This window comes from Sesamum indicum, linkage group LG6, assembly GCF_000512975.1.
Source record: "Sesamum indicum cultivar Zhongzhi No. 13 linkage group LG6, S_indicum_v1.0, whole genome shotgun sequence".
Taxonomy (NCBI): domain Eukaryota; kingdom Viridiplantae; phylum Streptophyta; class Magnoliopsida; order Lamiales; family Pedaliaceae; genus Sesamum; species Sesamum indicum.
In genome coordinates, this window is record NC_026150.1 from 18,019,572 (window position 1) to 18,034,687 (window position 15,116).

The 15,116-nt window shown below is 33.5% G+C and overlaps 2 protein-coding genes across 3 annotated transcripts; both read left to right on the plus strand.

The window, feature by feature from the left end:
• On the plus strand, positions 6,096-8,332 carry LOC105164873 (histidine decarboxylase). 2 transcript variants are annotated; one of them, XM_011083679.2, is made up of 5 exons: positions 6,096-6,448; positions 6,521-6,755; positions 6,873-7,066; positions 7,234-7,370; positions 7,626-8,332. In XM_011083679.2, the coding sequence occupies exons 1-5, from the start codon at positions 6,193-6,195 to the stop codon at positions 8,199-8,201; spliced, it is 1,398 nt and encodes a 465-aa protein (XP_011081981.1). In that variant the 5' UTR covers positions 6,096-6,192; the 3' UTR covers positions 8,202-8,332. The 2 variants fall into 2 exon arrangements, with proteins under 2 accessions (XP_011081981.1, XP_011081982.1); XM_011083680.2 differs by having other exon boundaries at positions 7,632-8,332.
• LOC105165079 (serine decarboxylase-like) lies at positions 11,621-13,661 on the plus strand. Its single transcript, XM_011083953.2, has 5 exons — positions 11,621-11,881; positions 12,007-12,241; positions 12,347-12,540; positions 12,708-12,844; positions 12,965-13,661. Exons 1-5 carry the CDS (start codon positions 11,638-11,640, stop codon positions 13,538-13,540), a joined length of 1,386 nt encoding a protein of 461 aa, XP_011082255.1. The 5' UTR covers positions 11,621-11,637; the 3' UTR covers positions 13,541-13,661.

Genomic DNA, 15,116 nt, shown 5'->3' on the forward strand with positions numbered 1-15,116 from the left:
AATAAAGATCGTGTTGGACATAAAGAAATAAAGAATGGACATAAAGACAAGTAACTTTTGTGGTGATGTTCCGTGTTGTGGATATTTACGCCAAAAAACAAATAAAGATGGAAATGTAAACGACTAACTTTTGTCATGATGTTCCATATCATGGATATTTATGCCTCAATGACATAATTTATTTTTTCACAAGAACAATTGGGAAAAATACAAAGTCCCTTGTGTGATGTTGAAAATGTGAAAAATAAATAAATAATTACACCTTTTTATTTTTCAAAATGAAGGAAAAAAATCAACTTATAATAAGTAATGGTGTAATGCACGTGTCTTTATTCGCTGTTCTGAATTTTTCATCACCATTTTTGTATTTGTTATTTTCTTAGACCTCCTTTACTTAAAAATGTTGGGGTTAATATTCCTGTCAATTAAAATTTATTTTTTGTTTATTAATTTAGACCAAGCCCGGTATTAATCTGGTTGATCCTTCATTAATTGCGATAAAGGCATAATTAAAATCATGAAATTATATATCTCATCTTAATCCCATCATACAACCTGTATTGGTTTATTATAAAATTAATTAAACCATGCAATAATTCTTTAAAAGAAGATTTATTATAACACCCTAAAATTAAACTTTTGTATCTATACTATTATAAAATAAAACACTTTTGATCGTACCATTTTTTTATCGCCCCAAATTTTTATCGTAACAATTTTCAAATTATTTTATAGTTACTATTCTTACCCCTCTCAACCACTACTATATATTTATCTCTCACATCTCTTCTTAATGTTTCTTTTCTCACTTCCTTCTTTTCGCAAACTTCTTTGTCTCACATATTTACCTTCTTTTCTCCTTTTAATATTGCTTCATATACTAACAACAAACATTAAAAGCAGTAGACGAAGCTGAGAATGCACATGAACAATCATTGATTTATATTGTTAGTAAACATAGGCGAAAAAATTATTATAAGTTGATTTTATCTGTTTCTTATAACGTACATATCTTGCTTTGATTTTAATATCGGATTGCTATAAGTATTAATTTCAATTTGTTGGTTTCTCGGTGATTGTGCTTTAATTATACTTACATTTCTATTAGTTCTCTTGAAATCATCTCTGTTCTGATTATTACGGATTATAATCTCTGGGAAGTCATGCATGTATGGGTCATATAAATTATGTGGGGAGATATGGTATTGATAATTGATTTGACCTGAAAATATTTTGAACAGTTATTTAAGCATTCTTTATTTCTCACTCTCTATCTATGAACTTAGAAGTCATATTATTTTTTCTACTGAACACTTGTTAATTTTTCTGTTTAATTATTGAGATTAGTATACAAGTATTTTTTTTTTCCTGAAGAATTGATGATCTGCTGTTGATTATGACTTCTTGGAAACTACTGAAAAGGCTGTTTAAAATAATGAGTCCCTTGAACTTAAGAGCTCTTTTTTAAGCAGTTGATTTTTTTTTTCTATTATTTTGTGGATCCTTATGTTATTCTTTTTCTTTTTGATTGGAATCCAGTATTCTCTTTGAGATCTCTTGCAGAATTATTGATGCTACTTCATTCTTTCTGCAATCTGTTTATTAAATTGTTTAGCTTAATGTTCTTCTTTTTACATTAGGTCCACTATTTTGTACAGTAAAATGTTACTATTCTGATTTGCACCAAGAGAATAATATAAATATTTGATTCATTTCTATATATCAGTATTATTAATCAAAACTCACATACGAGTAGAATACTAAAAGTTACATGCAATATATTTGGTAAGAAGATAGAATCGCAGATTATTCATAGTGGTGGAAATTATTTCTATTTTATTTTGTATTTATTTATTTATGAGGAGAATGTTAAGAGAGCAAAAACAGAAATTTATGAGGAAAAAGAAAGTGAAGTACTGGTTGAGAAAATTAAATAAGTTGCAATTGTGTAGTTACTAAAATTAATTGAAATTCCTATTGTGCCTAACCTTTTTTTTTTTTTAGAAAAAGGTATAAATTAAAGAATACAACAAAAGAATTTATTTAATGCATGATTAAGTCAATTGGGGAGTACATTAATGGCTGAAGCAGTCACGAGCTCACATTACTTCTAGCTGAAGGACCCAATTAATCCTAGGTCTCCCATCCGAAACTTTCACTCGATGGAGAACGTAAAAAACATCCTTAAAGGGAGACCTGAAGCCAACGACCCTCCTAAGAAGGGGGTCACACGAATGATCGTAGGAGGATCGCAAGGAGGTGATTCCCATGATGCCAGAAAGACACAAATCAGAGAGGCGCACAACACGATCATAAAAGAAGTTTGGGATGCTGGTGCCATGGAGGACGCCCCCCTCTTCTAGTTTGGGAGAGCTGAATATTTGGGTCCTAAAAGCCCCACAACTATGCTTGAAACTACGCAAATTATCACGATTTTATAGTGATTTAATCTTCATTTTTGAGCAAAAATACTCTTAATCATGTGAATTTATTGCATATTCAGCTAAAAAGGGATGATATGGGAGAGAGATGGCAAAATCAAGCTAAAATCGAAAATTGAAGGCACCAAAAGGGAAGAAAAGATCTCAAGGCAATTTTGCGGGATTGACTAAACATGCCCACGCTTAGTGATTTGGTCAACACGGATGAAGAGAGGAAAGACGTGATTTCCGCAAGAGAAAAAAGGAATGATGTGCTTAGATTTGGAAATGACTCCTTTATATATTTTTTATGATTTATTTACTTTTTTTAGAACTAATCATGTACTTATTCCCCCTACGTCTAAAGTCGTAGGAGACTTTTATTATAAATAAGGGGGGTCTCTCCATTTGAGGAACATCTTAGAATTGAATAAAATACTTTCATTAGCTTACTTCACTTTCATACTCTCTCTTTTAGTTTTAATTTATTGCCGGGATTAATGAAATTCCACTTCTTAGTGTGTTCTTCCATTAATATGTCCAGTTAAATTCTTTATTTTCTGGTTAAGGTTATGGTGAGATCTATTATGCTCTTTTTACATTTGTTAAATAAATATTCATGCTATTCTCTGTGCTTTTATTACAAATGTCTGATTTATGAATAATGTGGCCAATTGTTCATTATCAAGAAAGTTTGTGTAGCTAATTGAACTTTACAAATCTGTGTAATTATTTGTTTAGTTCAATGCTTAGCAGCAACGTAGCATAATTAATTATGTCAAAGTAGTTAGTTATGTTATGGGGAATGCATGATCTAGTTTAAATGAATTATCCTCGTAGGAATTTGTTGATTAGAATCAGACCTTTCTAATTCTTAATGTTGTTAATAGATTAAATCTTATGGACGTTCCTAGAGTTTTCTGTTAATTAGGGATCTAGCCAACGATCGTATCTTGGCTGACGAAAAGGTAAGGAAATGTGAGGTTGTTAGGTCGTACCAACAGCTATAACTGTTTTATTTATTTATACAAGTGTTATTTTTGTATCAATGATCAACTCATAAGAATCAAGTATGATCCCGACCTTAACCCGAAAAGCTTTCTCCCATATTCTCACCAGGTAAATTTTGACTGCTTTCTATATTTATTAGTTTTCAATTATTTCTTTTTATCATCAAACACCCTCCCCTCCTCCAATTATTTTCTATTTCTTTTAAAGAAATCAACTTAAAACCAGTCTCTGTGTAATAGACCCTACTTCCACTTTTACAAGTGTAGTAGGAATTATTTTTGGTGGTCTCGACACCCATCAATGCTCTTGTCATCACCGCACAACATAGTGATGCGTGCGATTTTAGCACGGGTTGAAAGCTCTTGACCTTGATGTTGGATTAGCTAATTGAGTGAAAGCTCTTGAGAAAGAGAATCTGCAAAATAAAGGGTTAGCACTCTAATTCTTAAATTAGTCCTGAATTTAAGAATAGATAAAAGTAAAGATAAATTATAACGAGAAATTATGATAAAAGTGAGAATTCCGTATGCAGGAGCACGGAATTATAGTAATAAAGAAACAACAAGAAGAGTTTTAGAGTCTGGGGGAGAACGCTTGCCGAGGAGTAACTCCTCCTATTTATAGAGGAGGAGTTCCCCTACTATAGGAGTCCTGTTGAGGGGAATCCGCATGATCAGCGAGAAAAGCGGGATTCTATGGATAGGCTCCTCCTTATCCGTTCCTTAAGCAACAAGTTTTCGGGTGAAGGGGGACTCCTTCTATGGGCAAACTCATACCTGTGAGGAGGCCAACCTCTTGAGGGCACCTTCCTTCTTACAGGCTAGCTTTGGAGGCCTCCGAATTGGGTTATTCCTTGGGCCAAATATGACAAAATAGACTCTTTTCCTTGATTGGACTTTGGTGTAGGGTGTACCCTCTTGGACCGAGCCTAGTGGGCCTCTTCTTTGGGTGGAACTAGATGGTAAGTTGTCTCCTTCTTAAGGTTAAGCATGGAGACTTGAGCAGGTTGTCCCTCTCTTGGGCTGGTGGGACTATATCTTGGCCTAACACTTCTTCTTGGATCAATCCATTTTGGACCATACCCATCACATAGTATTAGCAAGAGAGATTCTCGCGTGTGGAAGGGGGCTGTCTGTTGAGGGATTCCTCTCCTATTTATAGAGGAGGAATCCCTCTGTAATAGGAGTTATGGGGAGGGGGATATGCGTGTCTGGTGAGAAAGGTGAGATTCAGGGGGGGATATGGTTGCACCTTATCTGTTCCTTAAGCAGCAAGTTTTTGGGTAAAAAGGGGGACTCCTATTTCATGCAGACTCCTACCTGGTGGGGAGTCCTCAGGCTGAAGAGCCTAACCCCTTGGGCACCTTCCTCCCTTCGGGCTGGCCTTAGAAAGATGCAGCAGGCTTTCGTACTGTGCCTCCTTCTTGGACCAAGCTTGCAGGTTTCATTCTTGGACAGATTCTGGGATGGGGGGCTCCTCCTTGGGTCGAGCTCAGCGAGCCTCCCTTTTGGGCCAATCTTGAGGAAACATGTCTCCTTCCTTTGCCAATCTGTTTTTTGGGGGGCACCCACCAAAGTTGCCCGCCTATCTACTTTTTAGGGGGCACCTGCCAAGGTCGCCCGCCTGTTTATTTTCTAGGAGGCACCTACCAAGGCCACCTATCAAGTGTTTTTGGGGCCTCTCATGATGTTACAGGGCTCTCGTTTCTTTTTCTTCTTTTTGGATTGTTTGGGTCTCTTTGGCCAACCTATTTTTGTGCACATCATATAGTATAAATTTTAAAAAAGTTTTGCTACTTATAAATAACTATAGTGAAAAAAAAAGTGATTTTTTAATTAAATGTTAACAAATAACACAATTTATAATGGAAAAAAAACCCCAAGGTTTGTCGTTGTCCTAAAATAGGGCAAAAATTAATAGTTGAAAATGAAAATTTGATGGAATGAATTTTTTGAATTTAGGAATAATTTAATAAGTTTTCTAAATATATATAACAACATGTTGTAAGGAAATTGTAGTAATTTCTCAATCTTTAGCTTGAATTTATCTCATTTTTATAATAAATGAGCAAAACTAATTATTTTGTGAGTCATTTTTTAAGAAAAGAATATAGTCAAGTTATTAGTAAGTTATTACGTTTAAACTTGTTAATTCACTTCAAAATATGAGCTATTAACTTGAGCTTTTTTGGAGATAAAAGTTTTATCTTTCAAAAGCCACTATGAGCCATACTATTCTCTACACCTCTTTATCTTTCAAAACACGGATAAAAATATATTAGTTATCATATTTATTTATTAAAATTTACATAAATACATATTAAATAAACATGCAATTTAAATTTATAATATTGATTAAATTAAATAAAATCTAAACTATCAGTTAAATTTGAACCTTATATTCACATCAGGTTTAAGAGTTCTTAAATAAGATATTGTAAATAAAATTAATTTTACAATTAAAAAAAAAAAAAAAAAAAAAAAAAAAACCGTTCTTGTCTTTGTTAAAGAAGGGCGAGCAGAAATGAGATTCTAGTAAAGTGCAATTGGATCGCTTCTAGTAAAGCCTGCGTATTAGATGGCTTCCAAGTAATAAAATTACTATCCCACATTCGATCACGTTTTTGCGATATCAAAGTGCAAGTTGTGATGAGTAGTAAAATAAATAGCGGATGGGTCTCTAAGTAGCACTCACTCATCAACAAACAGCTCACTTCCTCTATTGGCTTGTTGTCTGCAGACTTCTGGAGTTTGTCTGAATTATGGGACCCTACGTTCCTGTGAATAAGTTCAGCACAAATGGACGAGAGCCGTCTGATTACGATAATCAAGCCATGATGATTCCTGATCAGATTGATGATATGGGAGAAAAGAGAATCCTGGTGGAACAGGATTTTGCTGTGGTGGAGGTGGAGCCAAAAGATGAAGAGTCATGTGCTGCAGAGAGACTTCATCACTTGACCAAAATAGTGACACAATTTCAAGACCATCTCCGAGAAAGAGCCTCCAATCACTTAGGTAAAATGAACATTTTCCATGTTTTTACATATACAAGGGTTTTTATGAGTGTGATATTTTTCTGAGTTGTAGGTTATCCCGGAAATCATAATTGCAGCCATTATCTGGCTTTATCGACGCTTTTACAGTTCAACATAAACAACGCTGGCGATCCGTTCAAGGAGAGCGACCATGGTCTGCACTCGAAAAAGTTTGAGGTAGGCGTTTTAGATTGGTTTGCTCAATTATGGGGAATCGACAAGGACGAATACTGGGGCTATGTCACCAATGGTGGCACTGAAGGCAATCTTCATGGCATTCTTATGGGGTTAGTCTGTATTTCTTTCCCAATATTTATATACAATTCATGATTTATGTTTAATTATCTTTATAGAAAAAGAATTAACCCTCCATTTACATTTATATATATTTGTAATTGGGACAGTCGGGAATTACTGCCAAATGGAATTTTGTACACGTCCCAAGAATCACACTATTCTATGTTCAAGATTGCAAGAATGTATAGAATGGATTGTGGGACAATAGCAAGCTTAGCAACTGGGGAAATGGATTGTAATGACCTTCGAGACAAACTGCTTATCAACAAGGATAGACCAGCTATCATCAATGTCACTATTGGTATGAAATTTTTCTTTCAACTTTTGTAGGGGACTCGGACATGTACTTTCAAGACACGACAATTACATTCCACCTACATAATAAGAACTATTATACCCACATGATTGTAAATATTCTCGTCATACTTATAAATTTGAAATTTTGTATGTACTTTTGAAACTGTACAGGGACTACTTTTAAAGGAGCTGTGGACAATCTTGATCTAGTTGTACAGACTCTGATAGATTGTGGGTTCTCGGACAATCAATTTTACATTCATTGTGATGCTGCAATATCTGGTTTCGTTGTCCCTTTCCTTAAACAGGTACTAGAACTAGCTATTTGGTATTTCCAATCCTCAATCTAAAGTTCATCCTTATCGTCGGAAGATGCAACTTGCGAACAAAAGAATAAAATTGCTAAAATTAAAAAGACTTAAAATCAAAATACTATTCTAGAAAGTCAAAAGACAAATACGTCAAATAACCTGAATCACGAGACAAAAAGTACATTTGATCTGTCTAAATTTTAGATAAGGCATCATTGATCAACGTTTTCTCTTCACATATTCACTAAATAGGTGCAGAAATTTACGTTCAAGAAGCCTATTGGAAGTGTGAGTATCTCGGGCCACAAGTTTTTAGGTTGCCCTATGCCATGTGGTGTGCTGATAACAAGGAGAAGATACATTGACCTCATCTCAAGAAACATAGAGTACATCGCCAGTTTTGATACGACAATTGCTGGTAGCCGAAACGGGCATTCACCGGTTTTCATGTGGTACGTGTTAAACCTGAAAGGTTGGAGAGGACTTGAACAGGATGTCCAAAAATGTCTGAGAAATGCTCGGTACTTGAGACATCGCCTTAAGAAGGCAGGAATAAGTTCGATGCTGAATGAGATGAGCATCACTGTTGTTTTTGAGCGGCCCCCGGACAATGAATTCGTTCGTCACTGGCAACTACAGTGTCTGGAAAACATGGCACATGTCGTTGTAATGCCCCATGTCACTGTTGAAATGTTGGAACGCTTCCTCTCTGATCTAATTCGGAAACGGAATACCTGGTATGGGAAAGTACAACCTCCTTGTCTTGCTGAGGATATAGGAATTTGCAATTGTGCTTGTCCAGTTCATGCATGTAAGTGCAAGAATTGAAGGATAAGTTGAGGTTATTTGTCATATGCTTCTATGTATTATGGTCGACTTCAATAACACATGTTTTACAAATACTTTTTGCATCTATTAATTAGTGGGCAATGAAATGGGTACAAAAATATCAAACTTGAGACCTGTCCGAGACCGGCCGTAGTTTCAAAACCAATCTAACTAAATGGGACTAGTCTTAGACCAAGTTTGAGTGTAATTAGGATTCATTGTCATTCCTATTCCTCGTATGCTACCAGGGAGGTACTTCATTGGAAAAATGCAATTTTTGTCAGGTAAATTAGGGGTGGCAATTTTCATCATGTTTAAATTAAAATTCACAATTTGTTTAGGTGACTTTAAAAATTGTGATAATTTTAGTCTTTTCAAATCAATTTGGCTAGAAAATTCCACATCATCATTCATGGGACTTTCGGTGAATTTGATTACGTAACAGTCTAAGTTGTAATATTTAATTGCAGTCTTGGTCCTAATTGTATCGTGAAAGAGTTGGCAATTTTGCTCTTTTAACTTTATATGCAGCGACTTTAGTTCTCTATCTTTAAAAAATAGTAGCAGTTTTGGTCGTGAGGCCTAACTAGTAACCATTTTGACCTATTATGATAAAAGCCCAATAGTTTTATCTCATACTTTTAATCAAACCCAACATGCTTACAAAATAAAATTAAACCTACATAAACTTCATATCTTGATTTGACTACCTTGACATCGATTTCAAAATCTGAATTTTGCGTACTTCTTCCAACCACACTAGCTACCATAATAGATGATTATACAAGTACTTAGCTCCTTCAACAATAAATGCGGTGAGACGTCTGCAATACACCAAGATCCGTGATGGAATTTAAAGATATATATCATGCCAAAGAAAAGAAAAGAAATGATAAAAAACCTTGACCTAGTATACAAATTAATGTTTTAAAGTTAGTGCATTTAAAAGTTTTGATATTGTAGGATTGTGATTAATGGAATAAATTATTTATTTATACTTTTTTTCTGTAAAATTATTTTCATTATTATATTTAAATGTTTTAATTTTTTCGTTACAAGTATAGGATGTAAAAAGAAAAGTAAATTAAATATAATTTTTTGAGTTGTACTTATTAGATAGTAATTCAAAACTACCCTTAACTAGATGTTTAAACATGTACAAAACTCAATTATATATAATAAAATTTTAATAGAACTGTCTATATCTACATCTATACTATATAATTATATTTTTTTGGACTTTCTCTTGACAATAATAAATGTAAATATAATATCAAGTGTGTAATACGTCCATAGATTTTCATATACAATTAACTTCGGAACCAATTATAAGTATTAAAGAGAAGGGAAAGGTATTATTTTAGTACGCTAAGTATGCTTAATTTTAATTTTAATCTGATAACTATTTTCATTTTTGTTTAGGTCCAGTAACTTACGAAATTGCTTACTTTTAGTTTTCTGGCTGATTTTCGGACAATTTTACCCCTATGCAACTTTTGAAAGGCAGTTTTAGTCCATAGGGATAAAATTGTCCGAAAATCAGCCAAAGGACTAAAAATAAACAATTTCGTAAGTTACTGGACCTAAATAAAAATGAACATAGTTATCGGACTAAAATTAAAATCAGGCATACTTAGCAGACTAAAATAATACTTTTCCCTAAAGAGAATTCTAAATTGATTGGTAAATAAATTATTGTTTTCAATTTGAATATATTAAATCTTTTAGTGACTAAATTAAAGTTTTATGAAGATTTCGTGGTCAAATTTGATAGTTCTAAAAATTAGGGGACAAAATTAAATTTCGATATTAAAATTAGGGGACAAAGCCTACAGTAGTCTAACCATTTGGCTTAGACCGGAGGTCCACCACGTCTGACGAAGGCAACACATGGAAGCAGTGAAAGGAAAAACAGAGAAGAGGGTCAAACAATAGTTGGTGGTTGAGGAAAATATACGTACATACAAATTCATGTATGAAAAAATTGCGTTATTCAAAGTCAAGTTGAAGGTTCTAATGACTCAAACGCATTTGTCTTATTAATCGACAATTTGAACATTACACACACACATATATATATATATATATAATATGGAAAATTCTTGTTCGGGCCAAATTTGGACGAATCAATAATCACAAAATAAATATATCACACTTGTTATGTGATTGGTTACTTTCTTGAATCGTACACCAATACGGTAAGTATACACTACAAGAAAATATGATATTCGTGACAAACTATCAAGTTATAATTTTAAAATTATCATTAATAACATATATATATTAAGTGACAATAATTTTTATCTTGTCATTATATAATTATTAAGAAAAATGTAATTTAGTGCCCCTATATTCTTGCTACTTATCCCCCTATGAAAAAAATTAATAATTTATGCTCTTGTATTTTTTAAAATACAGCAATTTACCCCTCTGCTTTTTAAAATTAAGCAATTTAGCTCCCTAGACAGGAGGAAAAATTATTATTTTTTTTTATAGGGGGTAATTTGCTCATTTGCAATATTATAAGGGATAAATTGCATTAAACACTATAATTATTAGCGACCAAAAAGGTGTATAAAGTTATCACTAAATACAATTATTGACAATATCTATAATGACAACTTAGTGATAATATTAAATAATGACAACGATATTATTTATTGTCATTAGATCGTCACGATACATGAGTCACTAATTGTACTTAGCGATAACTTTGTGTACAATTTTTTATCATTAATTCATGTTATATAATAACAATTTTTACAAAATAATAGTAATTATTAAAATCATAAAATTTCTTATGTGACAAAATAAGCAGTTTTGTCACTAAATATATATAATTAATGACATACACCAATCTTCTATTTTGTTGTAGTGGTATTGCACTTATCATATGATTGGTTCAGTTGGCGAAAAATCTGACCTTTCATGCAAGATCCAAGCACGTCGAAATCCAACTTCACTTTGTCCGAGAATTAGTGAATGAAGGTGAAATTTCCATAAAGTTCATCCACATCAATGATCAACCAATTGATACTTAAAAAAAAAAAAAACAATTACCTTCGACAAGTTTGAAAAATTCAAGAAGCAATTTAATTAAGGAGGGGTGTTGGCATTAATTTGCCATGTTGGACGAGAGTTGCAACTGAAGAGACATTCAAAATTGGAGTCAAGCAAAATTGAACTTTTGGCAAAAGAACTTTCACTGAAAAGGTAATGAAAAATTAAACAATCTTGACTATCTCATTATATTCGTAGGTTCTAAATTCTTCCGTTGAGTACTATAAATAGGTATGGTGTGATATGTGAAGGGAGTCACGGCTGGGTTTCTTATTTCCGTAAGTAGCAGTTGCTGATATATCAACAGCTTTGTTCCTTTTGGCTGGCTTTCTAATTTTGCATGTTTTGTGCAGACTTTTGGAGTTGTACTGATAATATGGCACCCCACTTTCCTGTGAATAAGTTCAGCACAAATGGACAAGAGCCGTCTGATTATGATCGTCAAGCCGTGATGATTACTAATCAGATTGGTATGGAAGAAAAGAGTCAGCAGCTGGACGAGGATTTTGCTGTAGTGGAGCCAAAAGATGAAGAGTGTGCTGTAGAGCGACTTCATCACTTGACAAAAATAGTGACAGAATTTCAAGACCATCTCCGAGAAAGAGCCAGCAATCAACTAGGTAAAACAAACATAATTCTAACTGTAGAAATATATATGTACATATATATATATATATATGGAAAGGTGATGGGGTTTTTCCTTTTCCAGTGGTTTATTTGAGTGTAATATTTTTCTGAGTTGTAGGTCATCCCGGAAATCATAATTGCAGCCATTATTTGGCTTTATCGACACTTTTACAGTACAACATAAACAACGTTGGCGATCCTTTCAAGGAGAGTAACTATGGTCTGCACACGAAAAAGTTTGAGGTAAGCGTTTTAGATTGGTTTGCTCAATTATGGGGAATCGACAAGGACGAATACTGGGGCTATGTCACCAATGGTGGGACTGAAGGCAATCTTCATGGCATTCTGATGGGGTTAGTCTGTATTTCTTTCCCAATACAATTCATGGTTAATGTTTATTTATATTTGTAGAAAAAGAATTAACTCTCCATTTATATATAAATTTGTATTTGTGACAGGCGAGAATTACTGCCAAATGGAATTTTGTACACATCCCAAGAATCACACTATTCTATGTTGAAGATTGCAAGAATGTATAGAATGGATTGTGAGACAATAGCAAGCTTAGCAACTGGGGAAATGGATTGTAATGACCTTCAAGACAAACTGCTTATGAACAAGGATAGACCAGCTATCATCAATGTCACTATTGGTATGAAATTTTTGTTTCAACTTTTGTAGGGGACTCGGACATGTACTTCCAAGACACGACAATTACATTCCACCTACATAATAAGAACTATTATACCCACATGATTGTAAATATTCTCGTCATACCTAAAAATTTGAACTTTTGTATGTACTTTTGAAATTGTACAGGGACTACTTTTAAAGGAGCTGTGGATGATCTTGATCTAGTTGTACAGACTCTGATAGATAGCGGGTTCTCGGACAATCAATTTTACATTCATTGTGATGCAGCAATGTCTGGTTTGGTCGTTCCTTTCCTCAAGCAGGTACTAAAACTAGCTATTTTTGGTGTGTCAATCCTCAATCTAATTAATTTCTGAAACATTCGTCAATCTTAAATGCATCAATATTGGTCAACATTTTCTCTTCACATCTTCGCTAAATAGGTGACGAAATTTACGTTCAAGAAGCCTATTGGAAGTGTGAGCATCTCCGGCCACAAGTTTTTAGGTTGCCCTATGCCTTGTGGCGTGCTGCTAACAAGGAGAAAATACATTAAACTTATCTCGAGAAACATAGAGTACATCGCCACTTGTGATTCGACAATTGCTGGTAGTCGAAACGGGCATTCACCGATTTTTATGTGGTATGTGTTGAACATAAAAGGCTGGAAAGGACTCAAACAAGATGTTGAAAAGTGCCTGAAAAATGCTCGGTACCTGAGACATCATCTTAAAAAGGCAGGGATAAGTTCAATGCTTAATGAGACGAGTGTCACTGTTGTGTTCGAGCGACCCCAGGACAGTGAGTTCATTCGTCATTGGCAACTACAGTGTCTGGGGAGCATGGCTCATGTTGTCGTGATGCCCCATGTTACGATTGAAATGTTGGACCGTTTCCTCTATGATCTAATCCGAAAACGGAATATTTGGCATGGGACACTGCACCCTCCTTGTCTTGCTGAGGATATGGGGATTTGCAATTGTGCTTGCCCAGTTCATGCACGCAAGCACATGAATTGAACGAAACATTCTTACTCTAATTAGATTTGACAAAATCAAATAAATCAAATGACAAGTATTAGTCTGACCAAATTCAAATTGTATTAGAATTTCACGACTTGAGTACTATGCATTAAGGTTATGTATGATTTTATATATATGCTCCTATAATAAAGTTATTTTTCTAAATATAAATGCACAGACTAATTAAACAGTTCTGCTGCAGCATTTTTCTTAACATAAGATGTGCGTAATTAATTAATTATCATGTATGGCTATTTATTCCAACTACTTGATTGATTGAAAAAGTCATATAATCCATGTATATATGACGTATATTATATATGTACATAAAAAGTCGTATATTCACTAATCAAGAGGTCGTGAGTTCCAATCTACGTGAGTGTTAGTTTACTTTTATAATAGTATGTGTATGTTGTTTCTTTATTCCACCTAGAGTCGTTGCTTGATTTAGGAATATTGTTATACTACTTATCGAATGTTGTAAAAAGACATCATTGTATTCTTTCTTTAAAAAAAAGTTGTTCAATAGCTAAAAAAAAATCGATATTAGTTAAAATCTACATCTAACTAATTAATAAATAAAATTCTTACTAAATATGTTGCTAATCTAAATTAACAACTAATTTTACTATTACAAGAAATATATATTATCGGTATCAGTATTACTTCTTCGAGTGATTTATGTATATATAAGAAATATACTATGTACGTAGATGCACGTGCATGACATATAGCTTAAAGAAAGTCAGACATAGGCGTAAAAATAGAATTTTACAACCGTGAAATGTATTGTAATAGATAGATCATTGTTGCGTGGTGCTGTTGGCACGTCACAACTCACAAGCAGTGGACCTAATTGTTCGGTTTTTTTAATGAAGAAGTGCTCCGAAGTTTGAGTTCGTGGTTGTCCTTGATTCGTACACGTGATACAATTTGAACACGAAAGTTCTTATGTCCTAGCGCCAACCCTTCACAATATTAGGTTTTTCTTAGTTTATGCAATTGTCCTCTTTCAGATAAGATGTGGTTAGGTATTAATTACATCACTGTCGCATTTTTCAAATAGCTTGAAATTCTAGGGACATTTCAGACCCAATTGAGAAAGGTAAACATGGCCCATTTTTTTTAACTTTAGGTATCCAACCATTTTGTGGTGAGTTTGAATAAAATGTCATTGTGTACTATGACAGATAATTTTATTTATTTTTAAGAATTTTTACAAATTATTTTATGGATAAATGGACAATTTTTTTTACAATTTTTTAAAATTTTCCTCTACATCATTTTATTTTTTTTAATTTTATAAAAATAAAATAAAATAGGACATAGTGGACAATGATTGGTTTTTGTCCAAAACTTTACATAATTTAATTAAATATCAAAGGGATACTAGTAATATGTCAAATTTCATAAAAATTTATTGTAATTTACCCGATATAATTTACCTTTTAGTACTCTAACTATACCACTAATTTAGTTTTGGCACCCCATATTCCTGACTCATCAATTTGGTACCTAATTAATGTTTCTATTATTCATCACTATTGCTACCCGCGGCTATTTTGACCATGCG